Raw genomic sequence first — 15,835 nt, forward strand, 5'->3', positions numbered from 1 at the left:
TATTATGAAAAAGACTATTTTATAATGGAGAGCGACTGCAAGCGTTTCTCGATGGCCCGGGACGAGACGCTGAAGAAGAGGTGGCTGTGGGTAGGAATGAGTTGATTCTGTTTTGGCTTCCTCAGATTTACCTATTAAATATTTAACAAAAATAGTAATTTATTAAATAACTAATTTTAAAACAATCTTATTAATTAAATATAAATTAATAAACTCATTCATAACTTGCCGATATATTTTTTTTTTCCAAAGTTTGATTAAGGAAAAAGTTTAAATTTCAACACACAATCTATAAAAAAGAAAATTAATTATAAATCGAATTTAAATAAACTGATACGATTTAATTTGTTTTAATTGATTGAAATTTTAATATTTTATTTATTTTTTATATTTTATATTTTAAAATTTTATTAAATATTTTAATTTTAATTATAATAAAATTATTATTTATTAATCGATTTAATTTGATTTTATTATTTTTTTATTAAAATTAAATTAAAATAATTAAAATTTTTAAAAATAAAAATTAAATTAAATTAAAAAATTAAAATTAAACTAAATTCTTAAATTAATTTATTCTAATTATTTTTTTTTTATTTTAATCCAATAGTGCTCATCACTGAAAACAACCCTCACCTAAAAAAAGCAAAAAATAGCCGAGATTCCAATAAAAAGAGACGGACTAGATTATCGGAGAAGAGGGGAGATGCAAGAGGAAAAGAGTAAAAAAAAAGGTTGTACGTAAAAATATTTATACTTATTATTAATTTAAATTTATTTAATTATATTTTAAATTTTATAGAATAATAAAATTATTTTCACATAATTTTATAAAATTTAAAATGCAATGAATAAAATTTAAAATATAATAAGTAATATATATATAATTAATTTTGAATATTTTAATAAATTATCAATAATATAATTAATTTGTATTTAATTATTATAATTATTATAAATTTATTTATTGTATAGATTATGGTTTTAATTTAATATTCAATAAATTAATGTCAAGTAATAAAAAAATGGAAATATATAATCAGCTATTTTATTTTAATAGATGGCCTGGTATTTATTTGATTCGAATGAAATTTAATTATTTCTGATAAAAAATTTTAAAAAAATTTAATTAAATTTTTAATTTTAAAATATTTATTTAAAAAAATTATTAATTAATTTTTTATTAATTTTAAAATTTATTAAGTAATTTTTCATTAATTTTATTTATTAAATATCATCCAAAGTCTAAAATTAATAAATTTCTTATAATACTGAACAATTAATTAATAAAATTTTTTATATTATACTAATTAAATAATAAAATATTTAATAATTAAAATTAAAAAATTAATTAATAAAACATTTTAAATATATTTTTTAAAATCAAATAATTCACTAATAAATTTGCTCATAAAAATTAAATAGTTAATTTTTTAAAAATAATTTTTCGGCACATTTAGCTTGCAAATGTAGTAAAGAAAAAAATTAACAAAAAAAAAAAAAAAGGAAATTACCCAACCAATCTGCACCACGTGTAAATTACCACCCCTTTCGTGGTCGTAACCGTCCGGGTCTGACCAAAATAAATCAACAATAAAAATAAAATAAGACCTCACTCCTCTTTCTAAAGCGGCTAACTATCCTTCTTCGTTCCTTCCCCCTTCCTTTTAACTATAATACTATAAAACCTCTCTCTATCTCTCTCTCTCTGGCTCTGCGCTCACTGCTCATATTCTAGTTTCGGAGCTCAGAGCTAAAAATGGCGGTGTTTCCATCCATGGAGGATTTCTTGAAACAGTGTGAACAGTCTGGGGATAATGCATACGCAGCGTTTCGCTCTCTGTTGGAGCGGTTGGAGGATCCCAATACTCGAACTCAGGCTCGAATCTTCCTCTCTGGTCTCCATAAGCATGTCGGTGACTCCGATCAGTGCCTTCAGAAGTACCATTTCCGGATCCAAGATATCTTCTTGGAACAATACGAAGGTATATACTGAATCCTTCTTTTTCACTGTACGTGACTCTGTGGGAATTGGAGAGAATTAACGCTATAAATTTATGGTCAACGAGTCTAATTCAATTTCGATTGATCGTCTTAGTTTTTCGAGTTCTTTATATTGTTATTATATGCTGTATATATTGTTTGTTTGCTGAGAAATGAGGAATCGGAGGAAAAAGGAAAAAAAAAAACGAGGAGAAATAAGAGAGTTGACTTTGGCTCAATATATGATTTTTGTGCTGTTATGATTCTGAGTATTTGATTCTATAATATACAGTGACAACGTTTGGTGGCCGAGAAAAATAGATGAATTTGAAGGAAAAGAAGAAAGTAAAATGATAATCCTTTTTTTCCAATCACTTGATCGCTTTCTTATTCTTTTTCCTCGTTTAATCTGTGTTTATGCTGCTTTTTCTTCCTTTCCTTTTCTTCCTAAATTTCTCTGGTTCTCCTTTTCTTTATGAACTTTTGGTCTGTCACTTTTTGCGGGGTCCTTACGGTACATGGTGGTTGACCACTGGGAAATTACAATGTGATTCATGTAATTTACGATGTAACACTTACAAGTCTAATCAGACGGCAAATGTATCTAATTAAACTTGAAAAGTCTCCTATTTAACACTGGGTCCCTTATTTCCTTTACTTTTAGCCAAAAAAAATTATTTAACAAACTAAATTTTATTATTGATAAAAATTTAGACTTTTTGATATGATCTTCAAAATACAAGGATATGATAACTTACAGGGATAGCATTGTAATTTACACTATTCTCTATTTAAATTCCGACTTTAGTACCAATGTATTAAATTTCATTAGTTGATATTATATATTTAATAAATAAATAAATTTCTATCATACATATCTCTTTACTCCACGTGTGGACAATGTCTAACAATAAAAATCCAATTGTATCATGCATAAACTCAAGAGTATTGGGAAATTCAATTTTGTCGTTATTCATGTGTTCTGCACTTTTGTTTACTCTGCTCTAGTTCTGTTGGTAGCCAAACCTAAGCTAACCAAATCTAATGGAGATAGTCATCTTTTACTTTTCATCGGTATGAATGTTGCTATTCTGCCTTTGCATTATATCTTGCCAATGAATCAAATCCGTAATTGACATTATAAAAGAGGAATTTATTCGATACATGTAAGTGAAGCAAAATGCATCTAAATTTGGAAAATATCAGTTTGAACAGAGCAGAACAGAACACAAATACCTGCTTTACGAGACGCATCTGTATAAATTGCAACCTTTTCTTGTGTGGTTTATTAAATATGTGATCCATACTGATAACGAGTTTTATGAACTCTGGATCTTAAAATTTCTAATCAGTGCATAGCATTTCAGAAATATGCACAGTAATTTATCCCAACAAAGTGCACAGCTTAAATTTTTTTCCTCAAAAAAAAAAAAAAAAAAAAAAAAAAGAGAATGCGTAAACAACAGTTTGGTTTTATGTCATTCATCATTTGAACTTTCAGACTATATGAACTTTCCCCACCTGAGTTCTTTCTTTTACTGTTTCTGCTGGAGGATAATAATGTCACATTTCCTTCACCTCTGCAGCTTTCTCAGGATTTTACTTCAAAGAAGATGTTTATTCGCCTTAATAATTATAATCCCTTACAAATCAGTTATTTTTCTGTTCATTTTATTATAGAAAACATCCAATTGATCTCTTTTCTTCCCTATTAACATATGTAGACATTGTGTTTCTTGGTTGCTTTGTGTCAATATCTTTTAGTTAATTGTTCTTTTACCTATTTTTTTCAGCTGTTCTTTTGCCTATTTATTTCTATATAAAACTGTGAACCTGTAAAATGGTTGTCTATTAGTTGATTTGACACTTTCTTTTTGCCTAGTGCAGGTTATCAGGGGAGAAAGAAATTGACGATGATGGTGATCCCTAGCATTTTTATTCCTGAAGACTGGTCCTTCACTTTTTATGAGGGCCTGAATAGACATCCTGATTCAATCTTCAAGGACAAGACGGTTGCTGAGCTTGGTTGTGGAAATGGATGGATATCCATTGCTCTTGCGGAAAAGTGGTTGCCTTCAAAGGTTTGTTGTTTGCCCTAGTCTTGCCTTGGCCCTTAGTTAACGGGCTCTTGTAGAATCTATCATCGAAACAGTCTTTGACCTGTTAGCTTTAACTGTTTCCTAAATAACCTTTTGCAGGTCTATGGCCTTGATATTAATCCTAGAGCAGTAAAGGTTTCCTGGATAAACTTATATTTAAATGCTTTGGATGAAAATGGTCAACCCATATATGACTCAGAGAAGAAAACTTTACTGGACAGGGTGGAGTTTTATGAGTCTGATCTACTTGCCTACTGTAGAGATCGCGACATTCAACTTGAACGAATTGTTGGATGCATACCACAGGTACTATTGCAATGCTTGTCACGGGGAATTATCAAAGACACTGGTCTCATAACTGTTATTTAGACTCTTACTTTGCCATTGCTTCTTTCCTCTTGCAGATTCTTAACCCAAATCCAGATGCAATGTCTAAAATGATTACCGAAAATGCAAGTGAAGAATTTCTGCATTCATTGAGTAACTATTGTGCGCTTCAGGTTGGGAGACAATCTTTATAAATTGCATTTATCTGTAGTTTAAATTTGTTAAAAATCAACATGCAAGTGGTTCAATTGGAATACTCGATTGCAATTGGCAGCTGGAAAATGAAATTGGGGCTGCACGGTTTAAATATGCGAACCTCCACATATTTAAAAGAAGAAAGAAAAAGAAAAGGTTCTTTCTATTTGAGAACAATTGCTAGAAGCCTGATGGAATTTAATGGTCTACACGGTTAAAGTGCTAGTTCAATCACTATCTCATCATAATCAATCAAATTTAATGGTGCCTGGTGAACCATTTCAGTTTTTATTTTGCACACTGACAGCAGTGTCAAGATTTTAGAACTTTGAATATCATTAACAGTAATTCAAATTAAGTTACGCAATTATCTTTGGATCTATTGTATCTACATGAATTTCTCCATTGTCATAGGTACCTATATCTTATTTTTAATCATTTTGATTGGATGAGCAAAGTGAATAGTATGGAAATAATGATTTTTATATACTGAGATAGTTTCATACTCCAATGCATATTTATGCTAATCAATGAACTTGCTTTGGAATAGATACACATTTGGAAGATACTGGAGGAAACACGAAACTAAAATATCTGCTACCAGTAACTATATCTCTAAATAGCTTATATTCATGGCGTTTATTTCAATGACTCATGTGGCAGCACAATTTTGCATTTTCATTGAATGATACATGTATCTCTCTATTGTTTGTAGAATGTTACTTTTGAGTGGTTCATAATTTGGTCAAACAAAAATGCAGTAAAATATTTCTCCTTATGTTCAGTCATGTTCAGATGGAAAGGTCTATTGAGTATTACAGTTCTATATGTGGTATGATTTCAAAGAAAAGGGGGTGGGGACACAATAATTATGAGCTCAGTTTTGCAACTCGCAGAGCTAGTTGATCCAGGATCTTGTATGGAGTTTGATTTTTCTTTATTATTTTTGCTAATGTAGGGGTTTGTTGAGGATCAGTTTGGCCTAGGCCTAATTGCTAGGGCTGTTGAGGAAGGGATTTCTGTAATCAAACCTATGGGGATTATGATCTTCAATATGGGTGGTCGTCCAGGGCAAGCTGTTTGTAAACGCTTGTTTGAACGCCGGGGATTTCGTGTTAACAAGCTGTGGCAGACTAAAGTCATCCAGGCATGAAAAATATTTCAACTGAAAACTGTTTCTTCATCCAAAATCCTCTCCTTTTGAAACGTTTTGTTGCAGGCTGCTGACACAGATATCTCAGCCTTAGTTGAAATTGAGAAGAACAGTCCACACAGGTTTGAGTTTTTCATGGGTCTTTCCGGAGATCAACCTATTTGCGCTCGAACAGCGTGGGCCTATGGGAAGGCTGGTGGTCGAATTGCTCATGCTTTATCAGTTTACAGTTGTCAACTTCGTCAACCGAACCAAGTCTGTGCTTCATTTCAGTTTTCATTCTATTAATTCGATGTTTATTGCTCCTGGAAAATCATTAGATGGATTATTATCTTCATAATTTGACAGGTTAAGAAAATTTTTGAGTTTCTTAAGAACGGCTTCCATGAGGTCAGCAGTTCTTTAGATTTGTCTTTTGAGGATGATTCTGTTGCCGATGAGAAGATCCCATTCCTAGCTTATCTTGCTGGTGAATTGAAAGAGAGAGAAAGCTTCCCTTATGAGTCACCAGCTGGCAGCAAACGTTTCCGTAAGCTAATTGCAGGATTTATGAAAGTATATCACCATATTCCACTCAATTCCAATGTAAGGATCTGCTTCGTCAATAGTCGCTTATGCTGTTGTCTTCTTGTTAACAGGATTATCTTAATGAGACTTCTTCTTTTACTTCTTTTACTTCTTCTTTTTCCTTTAAGTCAACATTTTCATGCTTTCCACAGTAGTCCAAATCATAGTGAATGGTGTAATTTGTATATGAGTTCAGTCTCTTCTACTATTTTTCAGCATTCTATGTGGTTTTCATCTTTGTTCTATATCTGAATGAAGAAAAACGATTACCTCAGTTATTTTTCAAAATAAAATATTGCGTCAGTTATAATTTCTGTCATAGTAGTTCTCTATCCAAAAATGACATTCTATTAACCACTCTTGGTTATTATCCATCTACAATGTTTATTTTCAATGATCTTTCCACAGATATTTTATTTATTATTTTTAAATTTGACAGGCCTTGACTTGTTTTAAATCAAAATAAGATGGCTTTGCAAACTTTTTCATTAATAAGTTCATGATGCTTGCTTGATTTCCTGGCCAACTTACAATAATTTAATTCAACTCTACCATTAAATCTTTTGCAATGTTGTGTGGATTTTAACTGATTGGGTTATTGACCTATATTGTTTACTTTTTCAGAATTATGATGCCTAGAAAAGATGGCATGAAAGTATCCAGTGTCATGCTTTTTTGTTTCTATGTTACATAAGCTACATTGTTGATTTGATAATTTTTAAATTCTTCTGCAAGAATGTTGTCATCTTTCCTTCAAGGGCTGTTGCAATTGAAAATGCTCTTCGATTGTTCTCACCTCGTCTTGCAATTGTGGATGAACATCTGACTCGACACCTACCTCGTCAGTGGTTAACATCTTTAGCAGTTAAGGTATGGTGTATATATTATTCTATATTAATTTGCTGTTTACAAGGAATGCAGATTCATTAACAGTTTCGGCATCTACAATATTCCAAACATCATAAGATTTCTTATGATGATTACGAAAGTGGAAAAACTAACGTAGATATTCCAAATTGGCTGTTGGTGTAGTTTATTCTGTCATCATTATGGTTAATACCATCTGGCATGCGAGAATGCGTGGGTCTAGAGTAGACAAAACAAAATTTGTTATAATGTAAATCCCTCATCAAATTTGGTTTGGGGGGAGAGATTGGGAAAGGTTGGCAATCTTTTATAACTTCAACACGTATGTAAGCAAAACTCAAAATCAACTCTAGATGTTGGATTACAGGCTTATGGTGCAATAATGATGTCAAAGTCAAAATAAACAGTTATTTTGTTTGCTTGATCCCTATGGTGAGAATAATGGGCCTAAACTAAGGGAGTTCCACATTGATAGTTCAATGAGATGCTATTTGGAATTTTCTCTGAACTTATTGAGCTATTACTAATATTCATAGGGAGGAGGAGGAGTCAACCGAATAAAATTTCCTTTTTTATATTTATTCATTTCTTTTTATTGATATAGTCATTACTAACTTGTAAGTTTCTCTTTCTTGGCCATAGATAATTTGCTGTTTACATTATCTTACATTGGTTATGTTTGATTCTCTTTTAATTGTTTAGAAGTTAAAACCATCTCAAAAAGATAGGCTTGTTAGTTATTACCAGTACAAGCGTAATTGATATTGTTATTATCAGACGATTCTTAATCAAAATGGGCTGTGAATTAGATGTTCCCGAGTCATTTACCACATTCATTTGGAACTTACTGTTAGCGACTTATTATTCCTGCATTATTCAATATACCGCCATCTATTTTCAGATTTTAAAGCATTCAGTGTTACTTTTCATAGTATGTTGATTGCCATGAGTTTTCAAGGACTTGTTTCAAGAAAGAAGAATCATTGTCTTCAAAAGCATGAAAAGGCTAATAGAGCAGTTTCTTGCTATACGTATCAAAATCCAACTGCATTTAGAAGCCGACTTTATTGCTAAATATCTAATATAATTGTATCTACTGTAGGGTACAGAAAATTATGACCCGTCAAAGGATTCAATTACAGTCATTGAAGCACCAAGACAGTCTGATTTAATGGTAGAGCTGATAAAGAAGCTCAAACCACAGGTGGTGATTACTGGGATGGCTCAATTTGAGGCAGTGACTAGTTCAGCTTTTGTTCAACTCTTAGATATTACTAGAGAAATTGGATCTCGTCTCTTCTTAGACATATCTGATCACCTTGAGCTATCCAGCCTTCCAAGTCCCAATGGAGTCCTAAAATATCTCGCAGCAACTCGTCTACCTTCACATGCTGCAATCCTTTGTGGCCTTGTAAAGAACCAGGTAGTTTATTTTATAATAATTAACTGATATTATAACTTTGCAGAAAGTTATTTATTTAGATGCAGGAATCATGAAATTTAACTCCATCTCAGTTTCTCTGGCATGCTGTTATTTTACTGATTGTCCATGTTGATAAAAATTATGCTGCTTCCAGGTTTATTCAGATTTAGAAGTAGCTTTCGTCATTTCAGAAGAAGAGGCCATTTTTAAGGCCTTGTCCAAGACTGTGGAAGTACTGGAAGGAAGCACTGCTCCAATCAGGCAGTTTTATTATGGCTGTCTCTTCCATGAGCTTCTGGCTTTTCAGCTTGCGGATCGACATCCACCTGCAGAGGTTTGTCACTCTTCTATTAATTTCTTCGTTGTTAGAGGTTAGGTTCTGGATTGAAGTTGTCTTGAACTGAAAACATGACATCTGGGAAGAAATGTATGGTATTTATACTTTGTTTGCCACGCTGTGAAGTTTGTATTGGACTAGTAGTTTACCACAAACTCTATGAGCTGATTTCAGCCTAATTATTTCAAACCTTGTAATGAATGTACTTTGAAACTCATACACGCATTACTACTGAAAACAGATAACGGCAACTGCAGCTTTTTTTGTTTTCTCCTCTTCCAATTTTAGTCACCTGTTTCATGGTTCTTGATGTGGGTTATGTAAGAAGTCACTGGTCCTCGAACTATTTAACATTTCATGATATCAATATGCAATTCCCATGTGTTGGTGATTTCTTGCTTTTAAGTTCAACAAGGCGCTTTGTTATTCCTTATGGCAAGTCTGATCACCAAAATGATTTTTGATGTTTTCTTCAGAGAGAATGTGAAAAGGCCAAATCAGTTGAGGCAATTGGATTTGCTAGTTCTGCAATTTCGGTCCTCAATGATTCTGAATTGTCAATTAGTGAGGAAGAAGAGTCTTCCTTGATTCACATGGATGTAGATCAAAGTTTCTTGCACATTTCTTCTCCTGTTAGGGCTGCAATCTTTGAAAGTTTTGCAAGACAAAATATGGCAGAATCAGAAATTGATGTCACTCCTAGCATCAAGAAATTCATTAAGAGCAATTATGGATTTCCTGCTGACAACAGCACAGAGTTTGTATATACGGACTTCACACAATCCCTGTTTAATAGACTGATCCTCTGCTGCATCCAAGAAGGTGGAACATTCTGCTTCCCAGCTGGCTCAAATGGGAACTATGTGTCTGCTGCAAAATTTCTAAAAGCAAACATTGTGAGTATCCCAACTGACTCTGCATCAGGTTTCAAGTTAACAGACAAGCTGCTTAATGGAGCACTTGATACTGTGAATAAGCCATGGGTGTATATTTCTGGTCCTACAATCAACCCTTCAGGCTTGCTATACAGCAACAAAGAGATGGAGAACATATTGACTACTTGTGCAAAATTTGGGGCACGAGTTGTAATTGATACTTCATTCTCAGGATTGGAATTTGACCTGGAAGGATGGGGTGGCTGGGATTTAGAGGCAATAATATCAAAGTTGAATTCCTCTGGCAACCCATCTTTTTGTGTATCTTTGCTTGGAGGACTGTCTCTACAGATCGTTAGTGGAGTACTCAAATTTGGGTTCCTGGTTTTAAATCAGCCTTCCTTGGTCAATGCATTTTATAGCTTTCCAGGATTAAGCAAACCTCATAGCACAGTCAAATATGCTATAAAGAAGTTGCTAGGTTTGAATGAGCAGAAAGAAAAAGACCTAACAGATGCTGTTGCAGAACAAACTAGAAAATTGAAATCCAGATCCCGGCTCATGAAAGAGGTAATTAATTGTTATTCTGGAAGTTTGCTTTTTGTTATTTATTGTGGAGGCTTTCTGTTAGTCATTAACTAGTATTACTTTGTATACTTTCCTGAAGCTTACAACCAACTAAACGTTAGCATTTAGTCGGTTTGATTCAAAATCAAACCAAAAGAACCGAATAAATAAAAAATCAAAATTTATGTATATGTGAAAACTGAACAGAGCTAGGGAAGAAACTGATTTCAATTAAATAGGTCTGATTCGATACAATTTAGTCCGTTAAACTTTTTAATGAGCTTTTATTTTTTACACCTTATTTTTAGTGTTTTAAGATTCAATTGAAGTATCTCAACCTTGATTAAAATCTAATCTCCCTGTATTATTAAAACTATATAATATTGCTAATTAATTACTTCAGTTCAGTTTTATCAAATTTTTTTGATAAAAAAAAAAAACCAAAATTTGGTTCGATCTTAATATTTTACCCCTATTCAAAAAAAAATTTAATTTAATTGATTTTATTTTTCTGTCAATTCTCTTATTTGAAATAAAAGAATAAAATTCCTTTTAATTTAAAATTTTTCATTTAAAAAAAAAAACTAGTTCATTTGCATGCTTTTCATGTAAACTGAATTGTTCTAAAGGATTGCATGTACATATAAGTACCTATTTAATAATAGGGATTTAAATGCCAATGCCTAGTTGTACAGCTGAAAGAGAAAATTCAGTTTTACAGCTTCAATTCGTCTTTGTATTTCCTAATATTTTTTCATGGTGTTTTTGCCAGACACTAGAGAAATGTGGGTGGGAGGTGATCCAGCCTTGTGGTGGTGTGTCCATGATGGCAAAGCCTTCTGCCCACCTGAACAAGGTTGTTAAGATCAAGCATGAACCTCATGGTGATGCGAAAAATGCCACCACTTACGAAGTTAAGCTTGATGACTCTAATATCAGGGAAGCCATTCTCAAGTCCACAGGTTTATGTATCAACAGCGGCTTATGGACTGGTATTTCTGGCTACTGCCGCTTCACATTTGCTTTGGAAGAAAGCGACTTTGAGCGGGCATTGAATTGCATAATTAAATTCAAGGATGTCGTCAGTAAGTAAAACGACTTTCAATAATTATATGTTTATCTGATTCATTGTTTTCATGACCAAGTGTCATGAAATAAAGCAAATCTGCAGTTCAACTCACAGAATTCATAGCAATTTATACGGGCCAGCATCAGCTGACAATCCATGTTTCTTTTCTGATTGGATTTCGATTCAATTACCAATTTATATGAACTGTGGAAGGTGGAATTTAGTGAAATCTGGTTCAATGTTTACTTTGTTTTCTTCCCCTTGCACAGTATAGTTTCCTAACACTGATGTTTATTTATGATTGTTCCTGAAAAATTTTTTATTCTTCTAAGTCAATTTAATGAAGCAGTTTAATTTTTAAACTCTATTATATGCCTTATTTAATAATTTTTTTTAGTAATTTTAATAATAAATATATTTCTATGTTGCATTTTATGAAATGTAAATAATTATTTTAGTCTTTATGATTTGCCACTATATAATCAATTGGTTTCTATTTTTTTTTTTAAATCTAATTAGTTGATACATCTTGTTTATGCTATTAATCCCTCTTAATTAAGAGATTAAGTTAAATAAATTAAAAAGGAGATAAACTTAAACTGGTACCGGCACTGCTACTGCAAAAATACCCGCACCAATTTCCTTTGGTCCACCTCCTTTTTATCACCGGCATCATCAAGAAATCGCAGGCCCGGTCTCTGTAAACCTCATTACCTGGACAGTAGTGCATTGTCTAGTTCAACTTTGAAACGACACCGTGTGCATTTACAGTTTCTCAACAAGAACCTTTTGCAACCCAAGTCCTCAATGTTTTTTTCCTTCCCTCAAATTTCAATCTCAATTCTCAAATTATGACGATCAATTCAAAAGATGGGATGAAACAAAATCATTATAATTGCAAAAATAACTGTCCCATTAAAAAAAATAAAGAATTAGAAAAAAAATATAAAAAATGAAGAAAATTACAAAAAGGAGATGCAGGTAAAATTTCTCAGTAAAAAATTCGAAGATGGTGAGGAGGCATTTGTTACTGATGATGGGTCATCGGTAAAGATTCTCCTCTCTCATGCTTACAGCATTTATCATAGGATAGGATGGACTGGTTCTAGAAGTGCATGGATGGTGAAGACTTGGGTTGAGCTGTTGAAAATCAAAGAGGAAATGAGAAAAGGAAATTTAGAGGCAAATTGAATCAGTGGGATTATTTAGGTCGCATTTAGTTTACTGCCAAAATAAAATAAGTCTGGACAATTCTATCTTCCTTCTTTCTTGTTTGTTTATCGCAGATGTTATATAAATCCTGTCCAAATCCAATGGGATTAGCCCTGAGAGGAATTGAAAATTGACAATTATGGGCTTGTCCGCCCAAGTAAATTAAGTTGAATATTGGAAGGTTGAAGTTGAATTTTCGATCCTTTATTTAAAAAAATTAAAATTATTATTTAATTTCTATAAAACTTACTAATTAATTAATTAATTAATTTTAAAAATATATTAAAATATTTATAAAATTTTAAATAATTTATTAATTAATTTTTTCGTTAAATTTAATTTTTAAGTATTATATAAAAATTTAAAATACTTTTAATATTGAAAGATTAAATATTATATATTTTTATAAAATTAATAACTTAATTAATAAGTTAATTTATATTATAATAATTAAATAATAAAATATTAATAAATAAAATTAATAAAATCACTAATTAATAAATTTTTTAAAATTTCAATCAACCTTTTAATGCATAGTTCCAAATTAAAGTACTAACTGAAAAGGTTTTCATGCCATATGGAGACTTGGTAAATTTCTAAAACAGAACAACTCAACAGAAAATAAAGCGTTTGTTCTGGAAAATTCTTAAAAACTTATCTTTATGTACCCACATCATGCTCTCTCTAGACTCTCGTAGATCTCTCTGTTCCTATTTCAGTATCCACAAGAACAATCCAGAAAGAGTACACCCACCAAACTCTATAAATCCTATCCTCCCTCTCTCCCCATTCCTCAAGAGAAAGCCAAAACTGATACTCTCAAGTCCTCCATCTTCCAAGAAACCTTTAATTTCCTTGTCAAATTGCATTTCCACACAAAGAAATGACCAACCCAAGATTCAAAAACACATCTTTCGTCATTCCACTCTTAATTCTTCCGACTTTAATGGCCACCCAGGCCAATGCCCTAATCCCATATACAAGAACCCTATGGGATTTGATCCCCTCAACAGAGGACCCCTTCAGGATTCTTGAACAAACCCCATTTACAATCCCAAAAGGGGTTGAAGCTCTTGCACTTGCAAAGGCAGATTGGAAAGAAACACCAGCATCGCACGTGATCTCCTTGGACATTCCAGGGATCAAGAGGGATGAAATCAAAATAGAGGTGGAAGAGAACAGAGTGTTGAGAATAAGTGGAGAGAGGAAAGGAGAAGAAGAGGTTGAGGGAGAGAAATGGCACAGAGCTGAAAGAACTAATGGGAAGTTCTGGAGGCAGTTTCGGCTGCCGAATAATGCAGATTTGGATCACATTAAGGCTCATCTTGAAGATGGGGTGTTAAAGATTACTGTGCCGAAGTTTGCCGAGGAGCAGAGGAGACAGCCTAAGGTTATTGACATTGTTGAAGAGAATTCTTCTGGTCAGGATATCAAGACTACAAAAGCTGAGATGTGATGTAATCTTCATACTCTTGCTTTTTGAGACTAATAATGCTTGTAATTAGCTGGAAAAAAAATAATAAAAAAAAAAGACAAAACTAATAGAAAACTCTGAAAATTAATCTTATTCGATGATTAATTATATAATATAACGATTATATTATATAAATAATTTTATATGATAAAAACAATTCATAAGAAATTAATAAATATATATATATAATTTAACAAGTATATGAATAAATTTTTAAAATATGATGATTAATTTTTTTCCTCACAGAAAAATAATAATTTTTTACGCATATATATATATCTTATTAACTTGTTATAAGTACAAAATTGTTTTAAACTGTTTTAATTTTTACATATTAGATTAGATAAATTAAATTATATTAATTTCAATAAAATTATGTTAAAAATAGATTTTATATTTTAAAAAATAATTAATTATATTTATAAATTTAATTTAATAATAAAGGAAATAAATTCGATAGATTTTAGGTTATTTTTTTTTAATTTTTAATCTTTATTATAAAAATAAAAATGTTAATATTAATTGAAAAATATAATTAAATTGATAAATTAAAATATAAAAAATAAAAATTTAAAATCTTATAAAAAATAAAAATGAAATCTTGAAATTTAAATAATTCAACACTTTATATTTTTAAGTTTTTAGAATATTAGATGATTAAATTAGATTATATTAATTTTATGTTAGGTGATTAGATTAAATTATATTTTAAAAATTATAAATTATCATATTATAAATTAAATATTAAATTAAAATTTCATAATTAAAATATAGAAAATTTAAACAAAATTAAAATTAAAAAAAAAATGAAAATAGAGGTTAGAGTCTTTAAATGTCCCCATTTCTCCCCGGACAGAAGCGGAATTAGAAGTGTAAATTATTCGTGTTATTTGAAGTTCGATTTGATAAAAATTTGATAGATTTTGATTTGATTTTTAAATGAATCAAATTTAAATTTAATTTTTAGACTCGTTCGATAAACGAATTAAGTTTGAATTCCATAATATTTGACTCACGATTTTGATTTGATTTTTAAATGAATTAAATTTGAATTTAATTTTTAGACTCGTTTGATAAACGAACCAAGTTTGAACCCCATAATATTTGACTCATTAGGTTTCGTGAGATCGGCTCGTTTTCAAATTTATGACTAGGCTTGCAAACAGATTTTGAACTGAGATTATTATTATAAGAGAAATAAATTCAAACCCTACATATATTTTTATGAATCAAATTTAAATTTTCTAAAGTTCGGCTCTATATAATTTAATTACAGATTTAAAATTTTATTTTTATAAGTTTACGAACTAATTTGTATATATATTTATTTAACTAAAATTATTTTAAATTTATTAATTTTAAACTAAAACTCATTATATATATAAATAAATTAAGCTATTCGTGAATTATTGGAGATTAAACTCAATAAAAGCTCAACTTGTCTAAATTCGTTTACTAAACGAGTCAAGTTTGAACTTTTTAATACTCAGCTCAAGTTTGAAAGGAGAAACTCGAATTCGACTCGAATTCGAAAAAATTTTAATAAATCAAGTTTGAACTCTTCAAAGTTCAGCTCGCCTCGATTCGTTTACATCTCAAAGAGCAATCACTGAATCTAGACATTTGTTTTGTTGTGTGCTTCACAAACGCACTCAAAGCTGCTGCCCCCTTTGTGAAATTCGAGTCA

General features: G+C 31.0%; 2 protein-coding genes across 2 annotated transcripts; both read left to right on the plus strand.

Annotated features, from left to right (window-relative positions):
* The first annotated feature begins 1,618 nt into the window (after positions 1–1,618).
* On the plus strand, positions 1,619–11,829 carry LOC110624929 (methionine S-methyltransferase). Its single transcript, XM_021770396.2, has 12 exons — positions 1,619–1,985; positions 3,871–4,064; positions 4,182–4,388; positions 4,487–4,582; positions 5,563–5,751; positions 5,824–6,012; positions 6,106–6,342; positions 7,060–7,194; positions 8,294–8,614; positions 8,769–8,948; positions 9,428–10,396; positions 11,166–11,829. The coding sequence occupies exons 1-12, from the start codon at positions 1,760–1,762 to the stop codon at positions 11,484–11,486; spliced, it is 3,264 nt and encodes a 1,087-aa protein (XP_021626088.1). The 5' UTR covers positions 1,619–1,759; the 3' UTR covers positions 11,487–11,829.
* A 1,610-nt stretch (positions 11,830–13,439) lies between these two features.
* On the plus strand, positions 13,440–14,274 carry LOC110625164 (18.1 kDa class I heat shock protein). The gene has a single exon (XM_021770715.2). The coding sequence runs from the start codon at positions 13,558–13,560 to the stop codon at positions 14,128–14,130; it is 573 nt and encodes a 190-aa protein (XP_021626407.1). The 5' UTR covers positions 13,440–13,557; the 3' UTR covers positions 14,131–14,274.
* The last annotated feature ends 1,561 nt before the right edge of the window (positions 14,275–15,835 follow it).

The sequence above is a fragment of the Manihot esculenta genome, chromosome 10, assembly GCF_001659605.2.
Source record: "Manihot esculenta cultivar AM560-2 chromosome 10, M.esculenta_v8, whole genome shotgun sequence".
Taxonomy (NCBI): Eukaryota; Viridiplantae; Streptophyta; class Magnoliopsida; order Malpighiales; family Euphorbiaceae; genus Manihot; species Manihot esculenta.